At 44.5% G+C, this 18,904-nt stretch overlaps 4 protein-coding genes and 1 long non-coding RNA gene across 6 annotated transcripts in view; 2 read left to right on the forward strand and 3 right to left on the reverse strand.

Moving 5' to 3' along the window:
- The window catches only part of TSGA10 (testis specific 10), a 39,759-nt gene extending 36,896 nt beyond the window's left edge, over positions 1-2,863 (reverse strand). The window contains 2 exon segments of the mRNA XM_074572564.1: positions 1,206-1,443; positions 2,752-2,863. Of these exon segments, the coding sequence (XP_074428665.1) occupies positions 1,206-1,443; positions 2,752-2,863 (350 nt within the window).
- On the forward strand, positions 1,154-4,170 carry LIPT1 (lipoyltransferase 1). Its single transcript, XM_074608902.1, has 2 exons — positions 1,154-1,320; positions 2,710-4,170. The coding sequence occupies exon 2, from the start codon at positions 2,974-2,976 to the stop codon at positions 4,093-4,095; it is 1,122 nt and encodes a 373-aa protein (XP_074465003.1). The 5' UTR covers positions 1,154-1,320; positions 2,710-2,973; the 3' UTR covers positions 4,096-4,170.
- An 828-nt stretch (positions 4,171-4,998) lies between these two features.
- On the reverse strand, positions 4,999-6,618 carry LOC141751720 (uncharacterized). Its single transcript, XR_012590070.1, has 3 exons — positions 6,299-6,618; positions 5,770-5,873; positions 4,999-5,432 (listed from the first exon to the last, which is right to left on the reverse strand). It is a non-coding gene; the product is annotated as an uncharacterized LOC141751720 (long non-coding RNA).
- Positions 6,619-7,164: 546 nt separating this feature from the next.
- Positions 7,165-12,080, reverse strand: MITD1 (microtubule interacting and trafficking domain containing 1). The gene is made up of 7 exons (XM_074608916.1): positions 11,927-12,080; positions 11,511-11,612; positions 10,357-10,493; positions 10,188-10,274; positions 9,401-9,516; positions 9,004-9,064; positions 7,165-8,916 (listed from the first exon to the last, which is right to left on the reverse strand). The coding sequence occupies exons 1-7, from the start codon at positions 12,078-12,080 to the stop codon at positions 8,821-8,823; spliced, it is 753 nt and encodes a 250-aa protein (XP_074465017.1). The 3' UTR covers positions 7,165-8,820.
- A 91-nt stretch (positions 12,081-12,171) lies between these two features.
- Positions 12,172-16,032, forward strand: MRPL30 (mitochondrial ribosomal protein L30). Of its 2 annotated transcripts, none has more exons than XM_074608938.1 (5): positions 12,172-12,284; positions 12,983-13,063; positions 14,694-14,840; positions 15,687-15,760; positions 15,850-16,032. In XM_074608938.1, the coding sequence occupies exons 1-5, from the start codon at positions 12,249-12,251 to the stop codon at positions 15,980-15,982; spliced, it is 471 nt and encodes a 156-aa protein (XP_074465039.1). In that variant the 5' UTR covers positions 12,172-12,248; the 3' UTR covers positions 15,983-16,032. The 2 variants fall into 2 exon arrangements, with proteins under 2 accessions (XP_074465039.1, XP_074465028.1); XM_074608927.1 differs by having other exon boundaries at positions 12,232-12,302.
- The last annotated feature ends 2,872 nt before the right edge of the window (positions 16,033-18,904 follow it).

Raw genomic sequence — 18,904 nt, forward strand, 5'->3', positions numbered from 1 at the left:
TGAGATAATGCAAATACCAATATCTCATTTTATTCAGATCGAGCCTATAAAAAGAGGATATTTTTATTTTCATCAGCCATCGACAGAAGGAATTATAACAAACCTTCTAACTGCATGACTTAATTGATATTGAGGTAGAACTCAGCAGATGCAAGTATCTTGATGGCAAATAACTTTAAACTACAGAGCTATTGAAATCGATTGTCTTGGACTTCTTTCTCCGCTTGAAATATTTCTATCTTGATGATTTAAAATAATTTTTTTAAGCAGGGGAGAACCCGATTGTTTAAACAGAGATGAGAAAAAGAGGTTTCACAGCAAGCCTACCAGCAAGCAACAGTAAGGATCTGTTGCTATGTGTTACGTGTATCTAACACATGAAGTGTTTTCAGGTGAAGGCGATTTCCACGTTTCTGAGTCATCCTTTATTTCTCTTTTGAGAGCCCTGGCCGTGGTGTCAGCAGTGGCTCCTCACTGTGCTGCCACCCGCTCCCCTTGGTGAAGGCAAAGCAGAGAAGATGCTGCTAAGGAAGAAAAGACCTTGGGCAATCAAAGAAAATAAGTGTGTTGAATCGGCCTGTAGATAGCAAAAAAAGACACAAGGAACCTAACTCGGGAAAACTGAGGCATTCTGTTAAAACTGCAACCTTTGCTGGTTGTTGCAAAGTGTTGAAAATAAAAAGTATGTGTCCTTTAGGTGAACTTAGCTCATTCTAACGTGAAAACCACACCTCCAAATCTTAAACTATACGCCTCCTAGATGAGACCCCACTGAGCAAGCGTAGTAATTTACGAGTGTACTATACCTTTAATTTGAAGCGAGAGTACAAGCAGCCAACAGGAGCTTATTGTGAAATCGTGAGATAAGTACAGTGTGCCGGTTAGTGGGTTTTTGTAAAATATAACAGCTTACGAAGTATAAGCCAAGGCGTGCCAGCTTTGCGGATGAACCACCTGGCACCCACCTCTGCGCAGAAATGAAATAAACAAATATCTCGCCGCGGTGTGTGGACCAGCTCTTTGCACACCCGGTAATGAACGCAGATTTGGGACAACACCGCTTCCAACCCCGCGCCATCAGAGGCGCGATCTATCCCCTCCTCTCCTCCCCGGCCCACTCACACACCGGGGGCCGCCTCCGGCACCTCTGACCGCGGGAAGCGGAAGGCGCCGGCGCCGCCTCGTCCCTCCCCTCCCTGAGTTACCGGCGGCTGCGGGGCGGGAGGACGGGGCTGCCGCCCCGAGCGGGGAGTGAGTCAGCGTGGAAGGAACGCCTGCGCCCGCAGCGGAACGGCGCCCGGGACGGCGGTAGCGGCTGCGGTGAGTCCGCGGGGCTCGGCCGGCCTTTCGTTAGGGCGCTGCGGGCGCCGCGGCAGCGAGCCCCGCGCCTGGCCGGCTCCTCGCTGAGCTCGCAAGTTCGTGAACTTGTTGCGCCCCCTTTTTCTTCTCAGAACAACGTAAAAAAAACCTGGATCGCTAAAACTAAGCAAAATACACAAAGTAAAATTGTATTAACACAAAGTTTATTGTGTTAAGTTGTGTTTATCATTGTGTTTATTGTGTTAAATTGTATTTAACACAAAGTTGAGGTGGATCAAGTTGAGGTGGATCAAGAGCTGGCTGAGTGACAGAACTCAGAGGGTTGTGATCAGCGGCACAGAGTCTAGTTGGAGGCCTGTAACCAGTGGTGTCCCTCAGGGGTCAATACTTGGTCCAATTTTGTTCAATATATTCATTAATGACCTAGATGATGGGACAGAGTGTATCCTCAGCAAGTTTGCTGATGATACCAAGCTGGGAGGGGTGGCTGACACTCCAGAGGGCCGTGCTGCCGTGGACAGGCTGGAGAGCTGGGCAGAGAAGAACCTAATGAGGTTCAACAAAAGCAAGTGCAAGGTCCTGCACCTGGGGAGGAAGAATGCTAAGCACCAGTATAGGTTAGGGGTGGACCTGCTGGGAAGCAGCTCTGAGGAGAAGGACCTGGGGGTCCTGGTAGACAGCAAATTATCCATGAGCCAGCAGTGTGCCCTTGTCGCCAAGAAGGCCAATGGCATCCTGGGCTGCATAGGGAAGACTGTGGCCAGTAGGTCGAGGGAGGTCATTCTCCCCCTCTACTCTGCACTGGTGAGGCCACAACTGGAGTATTGTGTCCAGTTTTGGGCTCCCCAGTTCAAGAGAGACAGGGAACTGCTGGAGCAAGTCCAGCGAAGGGCAACCAAGATGATTATGGGACTGGAGCATCTCCCTTATGAGGAAAGGCTGAGAGAGCTGGGACTCTTTAGCCTGGAGAAGAGAAGGTTGAGGGGGGACCTGATTAATGTTTACAAGTATCTAAAGGGTGGGTTTAAGGAGGACGGAGCCAGGCTCTTTTCAATGGTTCCCAGTGACAGGATGAGGGGCAATGGGCACAAGCTAGAACATAGGAAGTTCCGTTCAAATACACAGAAAAACTTCTTTACGATGAGGGTGACAGAGCACTGGAACAGGCTGCCCAGGGAGGTTGTGGGGTCCCCTTCTCTGGAGATTTTCAAGACCCGCCTGGATGCAGCCCTGAGCGATGTGCTTTAGGCAGTCCTGCTCTAGCAGGGGAGTTGGACTAGATGATCTCTAGAGGTCCCTTCCAACTCTGAAGATTCCGTGATTAGCATGACTCTATTGAGCGAGGGGAAAATACACAGTTTAATTCTATTTCTTCCTTTGGCCTTTTAGGCATCAAGGACTGCAAGGAGAAGTTGCTCTGACGTTAAGCACTTGTCAGGGTTTGAACTTGAATGGCATCACTAGCTTCAGGAGGAGAAACGTGCCGTGTCACTCGCACCAGCTGGGTAGCATTGCTGCTTTGGGAAGAGCGTGACTGTATCATGACTGCCACTAGCAATTTTCATTCCTGTCACAACAACAGGTTGCGCACTTGCCACATTCAACTTTACCAGATCAAGTGTTCCTTCCATCTACTGTCCAGTTATTAAAAACATGGTACTCCAGGCATCATTAAAGAACTGCCTCCAGCTATCCTGCATCCTCAGGACTCCAAAAGTTGGCTTCAGGAGCACAACTAGCGGAAGCCTCATTATCCAGTCTACTTCTGATGATGTTTACCAAAATCTAGCTGTGGAAGACTGGATCCATGACCACATGAATTTAGAGAACCGGCAGGTCCTTTTCCTCTGGAGAAATTCCCCTGCTGTGGTAATAGGGAGACATCAGAATCCCTGGCAGGAATGCAACCTCAGGCTATTGCGGCAAAAAAATATAAAACTAGCCAGGAGGAGAAGTGGAGGAGGGACAGTTTACCATGACTTAGGCAATATCAATTTGACTTTCTTTACATCCAAAAAAAAATACGAACGAATGGAAAACCTGAAACTGGTTGTGAAGGCACTGAAAGCCTTGCGCCCCCAATTAGATGTACACGTCACTGATAGGTATGATATCTTGCTAGATAGACATTACAAAATCTCAGGTACTGCTGCAAAGCTGGGACGGACAACTGCTTATCACCACTGTACCTTACTCTGTAATGCAGATAAGTTTGTTTTATCATCTGTGCTAAAAAGTCCTTATAAAGGGATAAAAAGCAATGCCACTCCTAGCGTGCCCGCCTCAGTGAAAAATCTCTTTGAAGAGGATCCTAGTTTAACTTGTGAGATGCTCCTGGATGCCATTGCTGAAGAATATGCTACACAACACCAAACAGATCATCACATCACCTTAATAAATCCCGCTGATGAGACTGTGCTTCCTGGAATTAATAATAAAACTAAAGAACTACAAACCTGGGAATGGGTGTATGGAAAGACACCCAAGTTCAGCGTTAGCACTTGTTTTAACATGGTCTACAAAGATTCTGTTCTTGATGTTAAAGTAGATATGGATGTAAAGCATGGAAGGATTGAAGTCTGTAACATTGATCTGCCAGAGCAGTGGCTGCCACCAGCAGTGTGCAGTGAACTGGTGAAGAGCCTTACTGGCAGTAAGTTTTGCCCAAATGAAACCACTACGCTAGCAGCAACATTACTAAGAGTGTGTCCACAAGATGCTGAGTTGCAGAGCAGGTGGAATCTGCTATGTGAGAATATGATAATGTTAATGTGACTTCCATTTTGAAAATGTAAGTCAAACTCCTGCTGCTCTTTAATTTATTGAAAACAAAATTAAAACATCGATTTCTACGAGATGAGTATTTCTCTTATTAGTCATGTAAGGGTGTAAGCCACTGCAATAGGCTGCAGCCCTGTATCACTCCGTGCTGACAGACATCAGCGCTGCTTACACGAGGGAATATGGTGGAGGCACCCCAACTGGCTCTGTAGCAGAGAAGGTACAAATGGCTACCATAGATGGGATGGGGTAGATGCCACTGCGCTGCTGCCCTGCATCCCCTGCGCTGCATCCTGCTCTCTGCAGATAGTAGCTCAAACGCCAGATCTCAGCCCTGGAGCTCTGTGGAGGGGGATCTCCCCCTGGTTTCTGGTTGAAAGTCCTTTCTTGCAGAGTGGTGGTGACCCTCTGCCTCCGCTGTACCAACATGGTGGTAAACTAAGCTCACCACTGTGTAGTGAATCAGTCACGCAGCTCCACCCTGGATTAGGGCTTTTGTCCATGGATGCGCAAAAGCTGGGGAAGGATTAGGAAGTTCATTGTGGGGGTTTATGTGATGAGGGCAGTAGAGGCTAACTGGGACAGAGGATATACGTGCCTCCTTTGTACCTGCACTGCCTGGCACAAAGCTGGGAGTCGCTGCTGCCATAGGTACTGGTATCTAAGATAAAAGTGGGAATACTTTGCATTAGGAAAGACACTTGCAAATACAGATCTAGGAGAAGGAGGTTCCTTACGTTACTACCTAGGAGAAAATCTGCTAATGAAAGGCAATAAGGAACTGAAAATGACAGTTTTCATGTTAAAAATAATAGCTCAATATAAAGTGACATTAAGAAAGAAAGGTTCAAGATACATTTCGTTGTTGTTGCCAAATAAGCAGAATGCAAGTTTGATCAGGTCAGAACAGAAGCAGTTTATTGCTACAGGAGAGAACCCAGCGTGGCAGTGACAAACTCCCCTGATGTGAACTCTGCACAAAGGAGGCAGTTACAGAGTTTATATACCTTTATGTTATACAACTCTTTCTTCACCAAACTGCCCCTGAGTAGTAGAGTTACTTAAATTTGAAGTGGGAGGTTCCTCAAGCAAAAAAGCCATAAATTCACCTTGTCGAGGTGTGAGCACGTCAAGGTAAATTCCACGCAGGGCACGATATATGGCACAATAAGAGTCTTCTCCCAGAAGGTTAACTGGGGTGGTAGGACTTCAAAGGAAAGCATAGTATCCAGAAATGACGCGGATAGTTACAGACAAAGGGCTTGTTACTGGATGACATATGGGTTGTTCTGAAATACCAACAGCGTTTACTACTTCTGGAAGTAAGGGAACTGCAGGAAAATCAGAGGGACATAAAGTAGATTGAGAAACACCAGTATCAATTAGGCAAGAAACAATCTTGCTGTTAATAGGGCAAGAAAAATAAGGTCCAGTCTGGCCTAAAGGAAGTAAAGGAGCAATTACATCTACGTCCTTGGGGCTATCCTAATCATGTTTCAGAGGCTGTGGCATGAAGGAAGAGTTGGATAGAAAGTTAGGATGACTGAATCCTGCTGGACTTAAAAGACTTATGATTAGGTCTGTAAGGACATTCTGACTTCCAGTGTCCTTGTCCATACAGACGGCCCTCGGCTGAAGCTCCAGTAGGGATTTCAAAAGGTCACTTACCTAGTGGCACCAAGGAGGTTTCGGCAGGCATCAGTCTGTGGTCCTCCCAAGCGAAGCAGAACATGTGAATCCAAGCCACGGCACCAAATTCTGTCACAGAATAACTGGAATGCAATTTTGATCATGTCAAAACATCAGCAGTTTATTGCTATAGGAGAGACCAGAGAGCAGCAGAGAGACAGCCTTTGCTTATAAGAACTATGCCCAATGAGGCAGTTTATATACTACAAGGTTATACAACTCATTCTTCACCAAACTGTCAGATAAGCAGGTTGTGGTAAGCAGCGACTGAAATTCTTCAAATAAGGAGGCTTCAGACAGTCAGATTAGGAAGCGCTAGGCAGTATATCCTTTCATGAATACTTCAGTCTTTTGCTATTTAAATTGTGCAGACAAGACCATTAGCAGCAAATATTTCTTAACAAGTGAGGCCTGCAAAGGCCTATGAGGTGTTACTATGTTACTTGCACACTGCCATTTTTAAAAGATAGCAATCCCAGGAGGAAATCACAGCACAGAAGCCACTTACCTTTAGCTACGGAGGGCTGTCAATGGGGGTGAATCCAGCCCTTGGCTAGGACTCGCAGTCACGCTGTAGGACTGAATGACACTCAGCTGGCTCCAGACGGGGTGGTGGCTTAAACTCATCTCCGCAGATGATGTCAGGAGGGACAGTTCTGCCTGCACAATCCAGGTGATGACCTGACTATGTATGGGTTGAGTGACAGCACTGAAGAGCATGGCCTGGAGTCAGTAAAATGGTTGCTGAACCGTACTCTTAGATTTCTCTGATAATTTTTTTTTTTCCCATTCACTGATGCCCATTCCTCTTCACACAGGGTGTTCCTACTGACAGAGAAAGGAACTATTCAGAGATAAAGCGCTTATAGGTAAAAATTGCAGGGCAGTGCCAACTGGTGTGTCACTAAAGGCTTACTTATACATATATTGCATACGCACAGGAATCACAAGGAAATCTGTAGTCTTAGCTAGTGAATTGTATTCTAATTAGAAAACAGAAAAAGTTCTAGCAATGAACAGGCAAAAGAGGGAAGATGATGCTTACCTCTCGACGTATTTGTAGACGACCACATCATAGGGGCTTACTGCTAGAACAGCGAGGTGTATTGTATTACAGGATGCAGAAAACAAAGATTTTTATTTACTTTCCAAATACTAAAATTTAAAGTTGATCTAAAATATTTAAGGTGGCTTTTCATTTTGTCCCTGTATGTTTGAAGTTGCTGGACTAGGTTAAAAGATACAAAGCTTCACGTTTCAGAAGCTCACTGTAAGTGAACCTTCTCCCAGACATGGCTGATCTATAAGGTATTACCCAGCTTCCTTGAATTACCCCGTGTAGCACAGAGAAGAATTCAAACAGATGACTAAAACTACAAATAATAAAAAATAACCTTTATTTCCATTAAAAATAGGAATGTATTATACACAACTGAATAAAATTGACAACAGTGACTAGAAACCTAGTATCACAGCAGCAAGCCAGGGAGCTTCCACAGAGTGGCTGTGGGGATCGACTGGTGGCATACAGCTTCTGTGGCACATACGTTATTCTTATTGCTGACGTAACACCGAAAAGCTGCGAAATTATTATGCAAAAGGATAAAGGCGGCAGACCACTGGCAAATTGTGACCCAGAGAACAAGGCAAAGACCAGCTCTGTTTCATCTTGACAGCTGTGGAATAGATTTGTTGTATTAGAGGCAAAAGAATAGCAGCATTAGATGACAGAAGGTGAAAAAAGAATAAAGCAAATTAAAAAAAATGATAATGGAATACACCGGCTATCAGGAAAAAGAAACATAGGAGAGAAAGTTCTAACAATAAACATCCTACTATATGCAGGCATATTGTATTACAAGATGCAGAAAGCATAAGGCACCTATCAGTCCTGAGGCTGAAAAGATTTTGATGGGACCTGAAAAAGAAGCCTGTCTATTCTTCATATCAGAATATACGATTTTGCTGGATTCTTGCTGACAGTGATCAAGAACTTTTGTATAAGAAGAAAAAGAAGCAGCAGCTCAGGTGATACTTTCCGGTTTACAAAGAATGAAAGAAAGACAAGAAAAAACTTTGTCTTTTTTCCAATTAGCATATTCCTTAGAATCATTATCACCAAGAAAGTTTCAGGGTATCCAACGCCTGGAAGAATTTAAAAATGAATTATTATTTTTTTAGGGGACAATCTTAGTAGCAAGGAAATAGCTTACTGCAGTTGAGACTGGCATGACCAGCTGGAAGGACATTAAACTTGCGAGTCAGGGAAAAAAACTGGGAGAGGATCATACAACCTTTCCACACCTGGTTGCAAAGGGTGGAAATCAGGTATGCGACATACATCATGGAATAAAAAAACAGATAGGACTGTCAGGAAAAGAATACAGCTGTCTGCATCCTTTCCATCCCAAAATCCATCACACAGAGACACATAAGATGATCCTGAAATGTCTGTATACTGAACACTACAATGTTTATAAACAAGGAGCTTGGAAAATTGAATGTTAGATTTGGGGTTACTATTAAAGTCTGTGAAATCAGGTATTATGGGATTGACCAAAACACAGCAGAACAGTAGTCATGATTAGAATACAGGAATTAAAGGAAATAAATAAGGCTGCTTATAAAAGAGGACATGTGGCAGCCCAGCCTCAAATCTTTGTGAGGTGGTCAATTAAAGATATAAAACCAAAAATTTGCTCAGGACAAAATTAATAGTAAAAATAGAAATGACAGTAAAGAGGTCTTTGAGAGACAGTATTGAGGGTCTGTTATGAAATCAAGATCAAATCTAGACAAGGATGGTACTAATTAAGATTACGGGAGAAGTACAATGGAGGAATTGTACAGTTGCGTTTTCTCAGACTGAAAAGCCTCAAATATTCTTAAATCTATAGATAATAAAAAGTTGTGTTAGATTAAGTACTTAGAAGAGTTGCTTCTGAGGGTAGACAGTTGGACTCAAGCAGCATCTTCCAGTCTTACATTTTTATGCTTATAAAAACACTCATTAAAAGCAGTCATATCTGATCACATTTTCTTTGTATGTTTAGTATGAAAGACATCCACTGTTGTTTCATGACAAGGTCGCAAGTCAAAGTCACAGTATCCAATGCTGAAACGACCCTGCAGAAATAAACAGAATCGACATGGTGAACGCAGAAGGAGCTCTTCTACAGTATGAGTTAATTAAAGAGGTCAAAGCATTCATACCTGTGGTTTCTTAAAATAGTCAAGACCCCTTCCAATCTTAATCATCCATCCATTGTTGAATCTGTTTTAAAAATTCAAAAATTCGAATACTATGAGTATGTTGAATAAAAAAAATAGTTATATCCACATGGCACACAAGCTCCTTGTTTCAATCACAATTATTTCCTAGTGTAGGCGATACCTGTATGAACCATGGAAGACACTGTTCTGTATAAAGAGACATCTACTATTACGTTCATGCTTAGCACACATGAAACTATGGAGGGCCAATTTTATCCCATGAGGGCCACTGCCTTCCACTTTGTTAACAACAGCTGTAATTAGAAATTGTCTCAAAAGTTAGGGTTAAGTAGTTTGACTTCAAATAAGTCATTCACTGATTTCTTATATTACCCACCTAATTTCTCGATCATGTATTGAAGATGAGAATGCAATATTCAGTGTTACTCCATAATTCCTCAATGATTGTTGTATTTCTTCCAAGCCATTTATCTGCTGATTCCTCCCACTACCCTGTTAAAGGTAAAAATAACATGGTGGGGTTTTTTTTTAACCATATATTCTACTTGTGGTCACCTCTTCCTAAACTCATCATCAAAACCTTTTTAGTAGTAACTTAAACCAAAAGAAAGTAACTTGGATGAAGGCAGATTTGCAGTTTCAAAGACAGGATAAAGGGCAGACAGATTACAGATACACTTGCTAAGGACTGTGGAGGAGGAGCTCCCTCTCAGCCCTTTGAAACTACATATGAATTGCTATTTGAGCCAAAATAAATGCAGTGATAGTTTCAGAGGTTTTAGCTCATCAAAGCCTCTAGAATGACAACTATATACAGCTGTTGGAAGAGAAAAAAAACCCGTATCTCAATAGATGCTTTGGTTCTGATGACATTTTCCACAACAAAACTTTCACAAAAATATCTTTTCCATTTAAGATTCTGCTTACCAAGAATTTGTTAGAGTTATCAGAAAACTCTGAACTTATAAAGTTACTTATGTTCAACTATCACATTTTTATTTTTCTCTTAATCTGTGTTTTCTGCTGAAGGCATCAGAGCTTCAGTACTAACAAGTACTGGTAAGTAAGAACAAATCTATATTTAAAAATAAATAAATAAATAAATATTTGCATGTGGTATCACCTGAGTATGGGGAAACAGAAACCAAAACTTAGACACTTACTTCATCATAGGAAGTGAGGAGGTGGATTGTTTTCACTTTGCACGGCCCCTTAACTAGCATCTCGCAGAATCGTAGGAAGTTATACAACTGCAAAAGTTTTATTTAATTTAGTAACATAGAATTTTTTTACTAGTTACATCTGTATCAGCTACACTGAATATCTACTTACCTGATGAACATGCCTAATGTATGGGTCCTCCACCCAAACTTCAGAAACAATCTCAGTAAGGTACTCTTGGAAAAGCTTTTCGTAGCCAAAACCTGTAGCATTTTCCTCTATCCTGATTTGCTTATGGTATTTGCCATCTGAAAAGGAAAGAAGTCTCTTTTTTAGTGAAGGTACTGACAGTTTGCCGATGACACCAAGCTGTGTGGTGCGGCTGACATGCTGGGGAGAAGGGATGCCATCCAGAGGGACCTGGACAGGCTTGAGAGGTGGGCCCATGCCAACATCGTGAAGTTCAACCAGGCCAAGTGCAAGGTCCTGCACCTGGGTCACGGCAATCCCAGGCACAAATACAGGCTGGGCAGAGAATCGACTGAGAGCAGCCCTGCTGAGAAGGACTTGTGGGTGTTCATGGATGAGAAGCTCAACAGGAGCTGGTAATGTGTGCGTGCAGCCCAGAAAGCCAACTGTATCCTGGGCTGCATCAAAAGAAGTGTGGCCAGCAGGTCGAGGGAGGTGATTCTGCCCCTCTACTCCACTCTGGGGAGACCCCACCTGGAGTATTGTGTCCAGCTCTGGAGTCCTCAGCACAGGAAGGGCAGGGACCTGTTGGAACAGTCCAGAGGAGGGCCACAAAGATGATGAGAGGGCTGGAGCACCTCTCCTATGAGGACAGGCTGAGAGAGTTGGGGTTGTTCAGCCTGGAGAAAAGAAGGCTCTGAGGAGACCTTATAGCGGCCTTCCCGTACCTGAAGGGGGCCTACAGGAGAGATGGGGAGGGACTCTTTATGAGAGAGTGTAGCGACAGGATGAGGGGTAATGGTTTTAAACTGAAAGAGGATAGATTTAGATTAGATATTAGGAAGAAATTCTTTCCTGTGAGGGTGGTGAGACAGTGGAACAGGTTGCCCAGGGAAGCTGTGGATGCCCCATCCCTGGAAGTGTTCAAGGCCAGGCTGGATGGGGCTTTGAGCAGCCTGGTCTAGTGGGAGGTGTCCCTGCCCATGGCAGGGGGGTGGCAACTAGATGATCTTTGAAGGTCCCTTCCAACCCAAACCATTCCATGATTCTATGATTCCTGTCTTAACCACCTGGCCTGTAAAATGTTCACATGTCAACAGGTATTTAAATGCAAACGGGTACAACTAGATCCATACCTTGTTTCTCTTTTTCAATGTGCTTTTTAATATCTTCAGCTCTGGTCATGTACTCGGATATCTTCTGTCGGAAACGCTGCTTTTTTGCCTCATCTTTCGTGGCTGTGAATCAAAAGCGCACAGGCCAGTTCTCCTCCAGGCGGGGGGGGACACCTGAGCCCTGCCTGGCCCCCCCCGTCTCCCCGGGGGGACACCGCTAGCTCTCCTCTCCCTCCCCGCGAGGCGACGAGGGACCGGGGCCGGCCGTCGGCACCAAACACGGCTCCTCTCTCCTCAAAACCACCCCCATCTGGCGGCCTCCCAAAGACCCGGGTGTTTAACAGCCCAGGGGGGTGTTTAACAACCGACCGCCTCAACGGCTACAGTAAACGGCTGACAAAGCGCACCCCCCCGCCCATTGCCGCCTCGCCCGGTACCTTTCACCACCTGCAGCAGGAGGTCGATGCCCTCCTGGTAACACACCAGCGACTCCTGGAACCGAGACGCCAGGTCCAGCTCTACCGCCCGCTTCACCGTGTCCGCCCCGGCTCGCTCCAGCGCGGCGGTGCCATCGCCCCCCGCCCGCGACATGGGCGCCGCGGGGGGCCGGGGGGAACGGGGATGGGGCAACGGGAATAGAAACTGAAGCTCAGGAGGAGGAGGAGGAGGGAAGGGGGCTGTGCCTCACTCTTTTCCTTCCGCCGGCACGGAACCGAAGTGCCGTGGCTCTGGTGCCCGGCCGGAAGACTACGCACCGCGATGGCGGCCGTGGCGGGCCCAGCCGCCGCTTGGAAGGTGACGGCTGCGGCCGGGGTTAGGTTCGGGACGCGGCGGCGGGGCGGGGCCTCTCCCGGTGAAGCGGCGAGGGGCGGCGGGGAACGGCCCTGCCGGCGGCCTGGAGCCGCTGCTGAGAGGGGGAAGGAGAGAGCGGGGCGGTTACCGGGGAGAGCGAGGGGCCAGGGTTCGCCCTGCTGCCAGCTTCGTCCCCCTCACCCCGGGCGCCATCGCCGCGGCGCCCGACCGGTGCCATCCCTGAGAGGAGAGCGAGGCCGTTGGAAAGGCCGAGGACCCTGAGGGCGCCCGGTGTCATAGAACTATAGAATGGTTTGGGTTGGAAGGGACCTTAAAGATCACCTAGTTCCAACCCCCCTGCCATGGGCAGGGACACCTCCCACTAGACCAGGCTGCTCAAAGCCCCATCCAGCCTGGCCTTGAACACCTCCAGGGATGGGGCATCCACAGCTTCCCTGGGCAACCTGTTCCAGTGTCTCACCACCTTCACAGTGAAAAATTTCTTCATTATATCTAATCTAAATCTACCCTCTTCCAGTTTGAAGCGTGTGTGTCAGCACAGTCTGTTCTTCAGCCGCTGGGAGATGTAGTAAACACGGGATACTGTCGTCACCTGGTCTGAATTTGGGTGTCTGTGTAATCTGTTTGCAAGTCTGAACAGAAGGCAAGACCTGACCAGTGATGTCCTGCTCTCTTTGCAGATGCTGGGGAAGAGGATGGAGGGAATGGCATCCGCAGCGTGGGTTCGTTGTCTCTTTACCAGGTCGAGAATTCCAGACTCGGTATGTCCTTCAGTAGTTGAGAAACTGAAAAATAGGTATTAGCCTGCTTAATTCTGTGCTTTCTGTGATATGAGAGATTTCTAGAGATGAGCAGGTTCACAGTGCACTGGATGAAGAACTGGCTGAAGGGCAGGGCCCAAAGGGTTCTAGTGAATCCCCAGGGATACATCTGACTGGTGACCGGTCACCAGTGGTGTTCCTCAGGGCTCAGTCCCAGGGCCAGTTCTGTTCGATATCTTTGTCAGTGATCTGGATGCAGGAGTTGAATGCACCGTTAGCAAGTTTGCTGATGATATCAAACCGGGAGGTGCTGTCAACTCTCAAGGAGCAAGAGGGTTTGCAGAGGGATCTAGACAGATTGGAGCATTGAGTAATCATCAATGGCATGACATTTAACAAGAACATGCCAGATTTTGCACCTAGGACAGAGTAATGCTGGGCACAAGTATAAACTGGGAGAGGAGTGTCTGCAGAGCAGCCCTGCAGAAAGGGATCTGGGGGTGCTGGTTGGCAGGAGGCTCAGTAGGAGTCAGCAGTGTGCCCTGGCAGCCAAGAGGGCAAACCACATCCTGGGGTGCATCAAACACAGCATCACCAGCCACTCAAGAGGTGATTATCCCGCTGTATTCAGTGTTGGTGCAGCCTCACCTTGAATATTGTGTGCAGTTCTGGGCCCCACAATTTAAGAAGAATGCAAAGGTCCTTGAGTACATCCAGAGGAGGGCAACAAAGCTGGTGAAAGGGCTGGAAGGAATGACTATGAGCAGCCTAAGGACCCTGGACTTGTCTGTTTTGGAGAGAAGGAGGCTGGGGGGGGATCTCGTTGCTCTCTAGACCTTACTGAGAAGGGGAAAAGGAGAGGGGGGTGCTGATCTCTTTTCCCTGGTATCCAGTGACAGGATGCATGGGAATGGTTCAAGGGCGCGCCATGGGAGGTTTAGACCAGACATTATGAGCATTTCCTTACTGAGAGGGTGGTCAAACACTTGAACGGGCTTCCTGGAGAGGTGGTTGATGCCCCATGCCTATCAGTGTTCAAGAGGCATTTGGACAATGCCCTTAACAACATGCTTTAACTTTTGGTCAGCCGTGAACTGCTCAGGCGGTGGGACTATATCATCATTGTAGGTCCCTTCCACTGATGTATTCTATTCAATAAATAACTAAAATGAAAGAGGTGGGAAGTTTGACTTACATTGTACATTTTTACATTTACATTTTTAGTTTATCTTTTTGCAAGATACCGTCTAGTGTCATTTGATTCTTTTCGTTAAAATCATTCTTAAAGCCTGTGGAAAAGCTTACCATTCAGAGGCTAAGCAGAGGTTCTTCAATGAGATACATGTGAATTAAGTGCTGTGCTGGTACAGTATTGTCCATGTATTTCTATGCAGTTATATGGCCAAACTCAAGAGTGAAAATTGTTATAAAAATAAGTTTGACTTAATGTTATAAAAGCTAAATTTGAGGTCACTTGTTGGTGCTTTGATCTTCTGAAAAGAAAGCTAGTTAAACGTGTAAGAATTTTTACCAAAGTCGAAGGATGTTTGAGAGAGTTATTTTGTTAGCTATAGCAGTAATTCAGATATTTAGGAAAAAACCCTCTGTTTTTGTGAACTTCTTATTTTAGGTATTTCAGCCGCGACCTGGAGATCATGAAAAATATGGAGGTGACCCTGAGCAGCCCCACAAAATCCACGTTGTTACTAGAATAAAAAGTGTAGTTGGTCGCCCATATTGGGAAAAGAAGATAATACATGATCTTGGACTCGTAAAAGTATGATTGTTGTTCTTTATTGTGTACACCAGAAATGTAGAAACATAGGGTAGAATTTAGGTGGTGGCTTTTTTTTAAGGACCTCAATTTTGCAGTTGCAAAATTCGGATTGCTTTACAGCTGCTGTACGTGTAATTGAGAAATCGATGATGAGTTTAAGAGCAGAGAGGAACATTAATGTTAAACACTCATTTAGTGGGAATTCAAAATATTACTGTATGGTATTGCTATGCATGCCTGAAGAGAACCTTACCCTGAGAATTCTGCTAAAGTAATGAAAATAGATTTGTAAATTCATTGAATTCAATATTCTCTGTAGGTCATATTATTCAGCTATTGCAGAAAGGTAAATAAGACTCATTTGTTAATGAAAAGGCTTCCAAATCCCAAAGGGATGATATATTTTCAAACAGAGTTTGTGTCAAAGATGTCAATTGCATCAGGCCAACTGCACATTGTGCAAAAATTTGTCTAGTAAGTGTAATATTACAGAGAAACAATGCTTGCTTGATCAATTTAAGATCTAACTGAAGCAAGCAGTCTTACCCCTAAACATCTATACATCTACGTATATTTCTACCTATAGTATTTTTAACAGTTGGAAGAAATTAGAATATATTGATAACGTAATGGGAATAAAGCTGAAATTGTCCTTTTACTGGAATCAAGAGTTTGATCAAGTTTTGATTTTGTATTTTTATGTATGTACTTGATGCAAAACTTATTTCTCTAAATCTTATCTTTGCAAATATGGTTTATTTTTTTACTGGTAGTGTGAAAAGTTCAGTGAACGGAGATTTGGGGTTTGGCAATGCATTTGTAAAACCTATTCTGTCCTTTATATAGGCACACCAGCCAAGACTGCACAAAAATATCCCTTCTGTGAATTCCAAACTGAAAGTTGTTAAACATCTGATAAGGTTTGTTAACAGTTTGTTTAATTTGGAACACTTAACATAACACTCTTCCAGTCATAGGACTTCACTAAGCAAACTCTTTTTGCCTGTAGAATACAGCCACTGAAACTACCTTATGGGTTGCCAACAGAAGAGGAAATGTCGGACACCTTTCTTACGAGCAAGGGAGAGCTTGTCATTAAACGGCATCTGAAACCGGTGGAGCAGAAAGAAATTAAATCATAAGGTGTGCTGGTTGGATTTATATTTTATGAAATAAATAATTTGATTCCCAAGTTAAGAGTTTGTGTATGAAATGTAAGCTTAATTACCCTGTCTGGTATGAGTGGTGGACGTGACACTGATGCTTAAAGAAGGACCACACGTGTACAGACATAAAATTCAGTGTTGGTAATGTTTGTCTGAAATGTTAAATGAATGGTAGGCTTTCTGTCCTTGTGTTTTAATTTCATGGCTAGATTACTGCAGTTCATGGCTAGCTATTAGAGAACTTTAAAACAAAAACAAAGTCAAATAAGCAGAAAAGTAAGTAGAATAGATCTAACTAATGATGGTGAGGACACTTCCCAGCTAACAGTAAAGGCTTACAATGGTGGTGCATGATTTCATCTTTACTGTGTGAAGGGAGTGGAATTTAAAAGCCCTCTCTTTACCAGTTACCTGAGAATCGACTGTCTTTCTGCTGAGAGTGACATTTGATTGAGGCAGGTGTTTGGGGGTGACTTACCTTGGTCATCCAGATCTCATACTTGTTCCTTAGCAAAGAGTCTGTCATCTGGCCTCCTCTGTAGCTTAAAAAGTACCTGAACTCCCTGTTTGGGAGTAAGAGAAGGAGTAATTCACATCTTGGTAGGTTGTATAATTAGTTTTTCAGGAAACATGTTATCTCACTTCATATGTATTTCTTGATCCTAAATGTTTAATAGTAATAGCCTAGGAGCTGCAGTCTGGGTGAAAGTTGATACTTTTCCTGTTCTAAAATTGCAAACTTTAGAAATCTGGAGATCCTGAACCATACTTCTTTGATGCAAGTTAGTAATTGTGGAATGCAAGCTTATAAAATAACACCTTTTACTGAAGGATCTTGACTAGTACTGTGTATTTTTTATTTACAGTTTTAAGAAGTGTGGCCAAAGTTAGAAAGCCACTGCTGTATCAAATGATAAAGTAGTTTCCATTCCAGCAAGCATAAATTCCATAGTTTACTACACTATGAGCCGCTCCCACATGAGACATGCTGTAAAGGAGTTAATCTTAATGACTGCATATTGTGAGAAGATCAGAGGGATGCAGCCACTGAAAATTAATGTTTATCTTTTCTGCATGCTTCCAGAGAAGAGTAAACACTAGTAGGAGTTCAAAGGAATAGACAAATCAGTAGAGGGACATAAAAGGTGGAGACAGCGTGCGGAAGAAAAAGAAGGATAGGCTATGGTAGTGTCACTGAAGAGTGCAATGGCTCCTATGGGCAGGCTGAAGGCAGAAACGCAAAACTGAATTGAAAAACCTCAATTTCTCAACAAGTTAAAGGCTATAGTTGGAAATACTAGTGTTGGTCTGAAGTATACAGAATGACAAGGAAAAAGAAGCAGATAAATGAATGTTTCTTTTCTTCCCTCTCACCTTCCTTCCAGCATCTGCATGCCGTCTTCTGCTGCAGTGTGTTATAACTGTGGTGTTGAACGTGTTCCCTCAGGGAGATACTTAGTAAAGCTGAAATATCATCCCTTTTGAAGGACGTGTAGTGCATCCAAGGTATGCAGGACATGCTTAAAAGAGATGGCAGAAGTACTAGGGCCCAGGAAATTAGGCAAAGGGGTCTTGTTGCTGAGGGATAGCAAATGTAAGCCTTGGACTGGGATTAGTGGCCCAGAGCACCAACGCCAGGATCGCTCAGGTTTAGCAAGCGCGTTTGGGATTTGTGTCCACGGTGCTGCAGCCTGGTGAATCTCCAACAGAGGGAGCACTGCCAGTCCTGTCATACACAGTATTTGTGTGAATATGGATCTTCTATTCATTACGCTATACAGATGCTACAACCTTCAGAAGTACTGCAATGTGAACTGGAAAGAATGTGTCAATGAACAAGCTTGCTTGGTACTGTGCACAACTTAAAAAGCGTGTGATAAACTACACACAACTCTGTTGTTAGAGAAGAGCTAACAGCTGCTTCCCAAGTACAGAGAAGGGAAAATGCTTTAGATAGTACCTGTTATTTCTAGGTAAGATTTAGTTACCAGAGATCCTTACTGTGTTTAATTGACAAGCTGGCAGTGTTAATGAAAAAGGAAATTATATTTTCTTAAAATTTTTAATGTATGTGTAAGTTTGGGTGTTTCTGAAATGGTATTTCCTCCAAGATCTCAACTGTCGTACAGTCAATGTGATATCCCAGACCACGTCTGTATAAGCATACTTTCTCTAGAGATCTGCTCTCAGGTCTAAAACCTGAACCAACAGGGTGCACAAACGGTGTGTATTCATGTCCTTTCATTAATGGAGCATTGGAAGTGCTTCATGTAAATCTTCATGAAGGGCAGGTAAGAGATGCTACCTTTTTGTGCAGGGAACAAACAGGCTGACTTAAGATGATAACAAAGTTCTGGTTGGGAAGTACCTGCAGGTCTCTCATCCAGTCTCCTGCTTAATGCAGGGCCAGCGCTGAGGTCATCAGGCCAGGTCGTTCAGGACTTTGTCCAGTCAGGTCTTGAAAACCTCCGAGGGCAGGGAGAGCTCAGCCTTTCTGGGCAGCCTGCTCTGCTACCTGGCTGTCCTCATGGGGAAAAGGTTATATGCAGGATACAGTCTTGTATCCAGTCTGAACCTCTCTTTTGTCGGCTTATGCCTGTTGACAGTTCTCTTCGCACCTTGTGCTACTGTGAGGAGCCAGCCTGGCTCCATCTCCTCAATTATCCCTCACAGGTAGGTACTGTGGGGCTGCTGTTAGGTCCACCTGAAGCTGCCCTTCTCATGGGGCAAGTGCTCCAGCCCCAACCACCTGGGTGGCTCTCTGATGACTTCTCTCTACTTAATTGGTCTTTCCTCTGTCAGGGGACCCAAAACTGGACTCTGCTCTGGATGCAGTCTAATAAGTGCTTGTAGTCCCTTCCGTTGGTCAAGCTGTGCTTCTGTTCGTACAGCCCAGGG

This window comes from Larus michahellis, chromosome 1 (genome assembly GCF_964199755.1).
Source record: "Larus michahellis chromosome 1, bLarMic1.1, whole genome shotgun sequence".
Lineage (NCBI taxonomy): Eukaryota > Metazoa > Chordata > Aves > Charadriiformes > Laridae > Larus > Larus michahellis.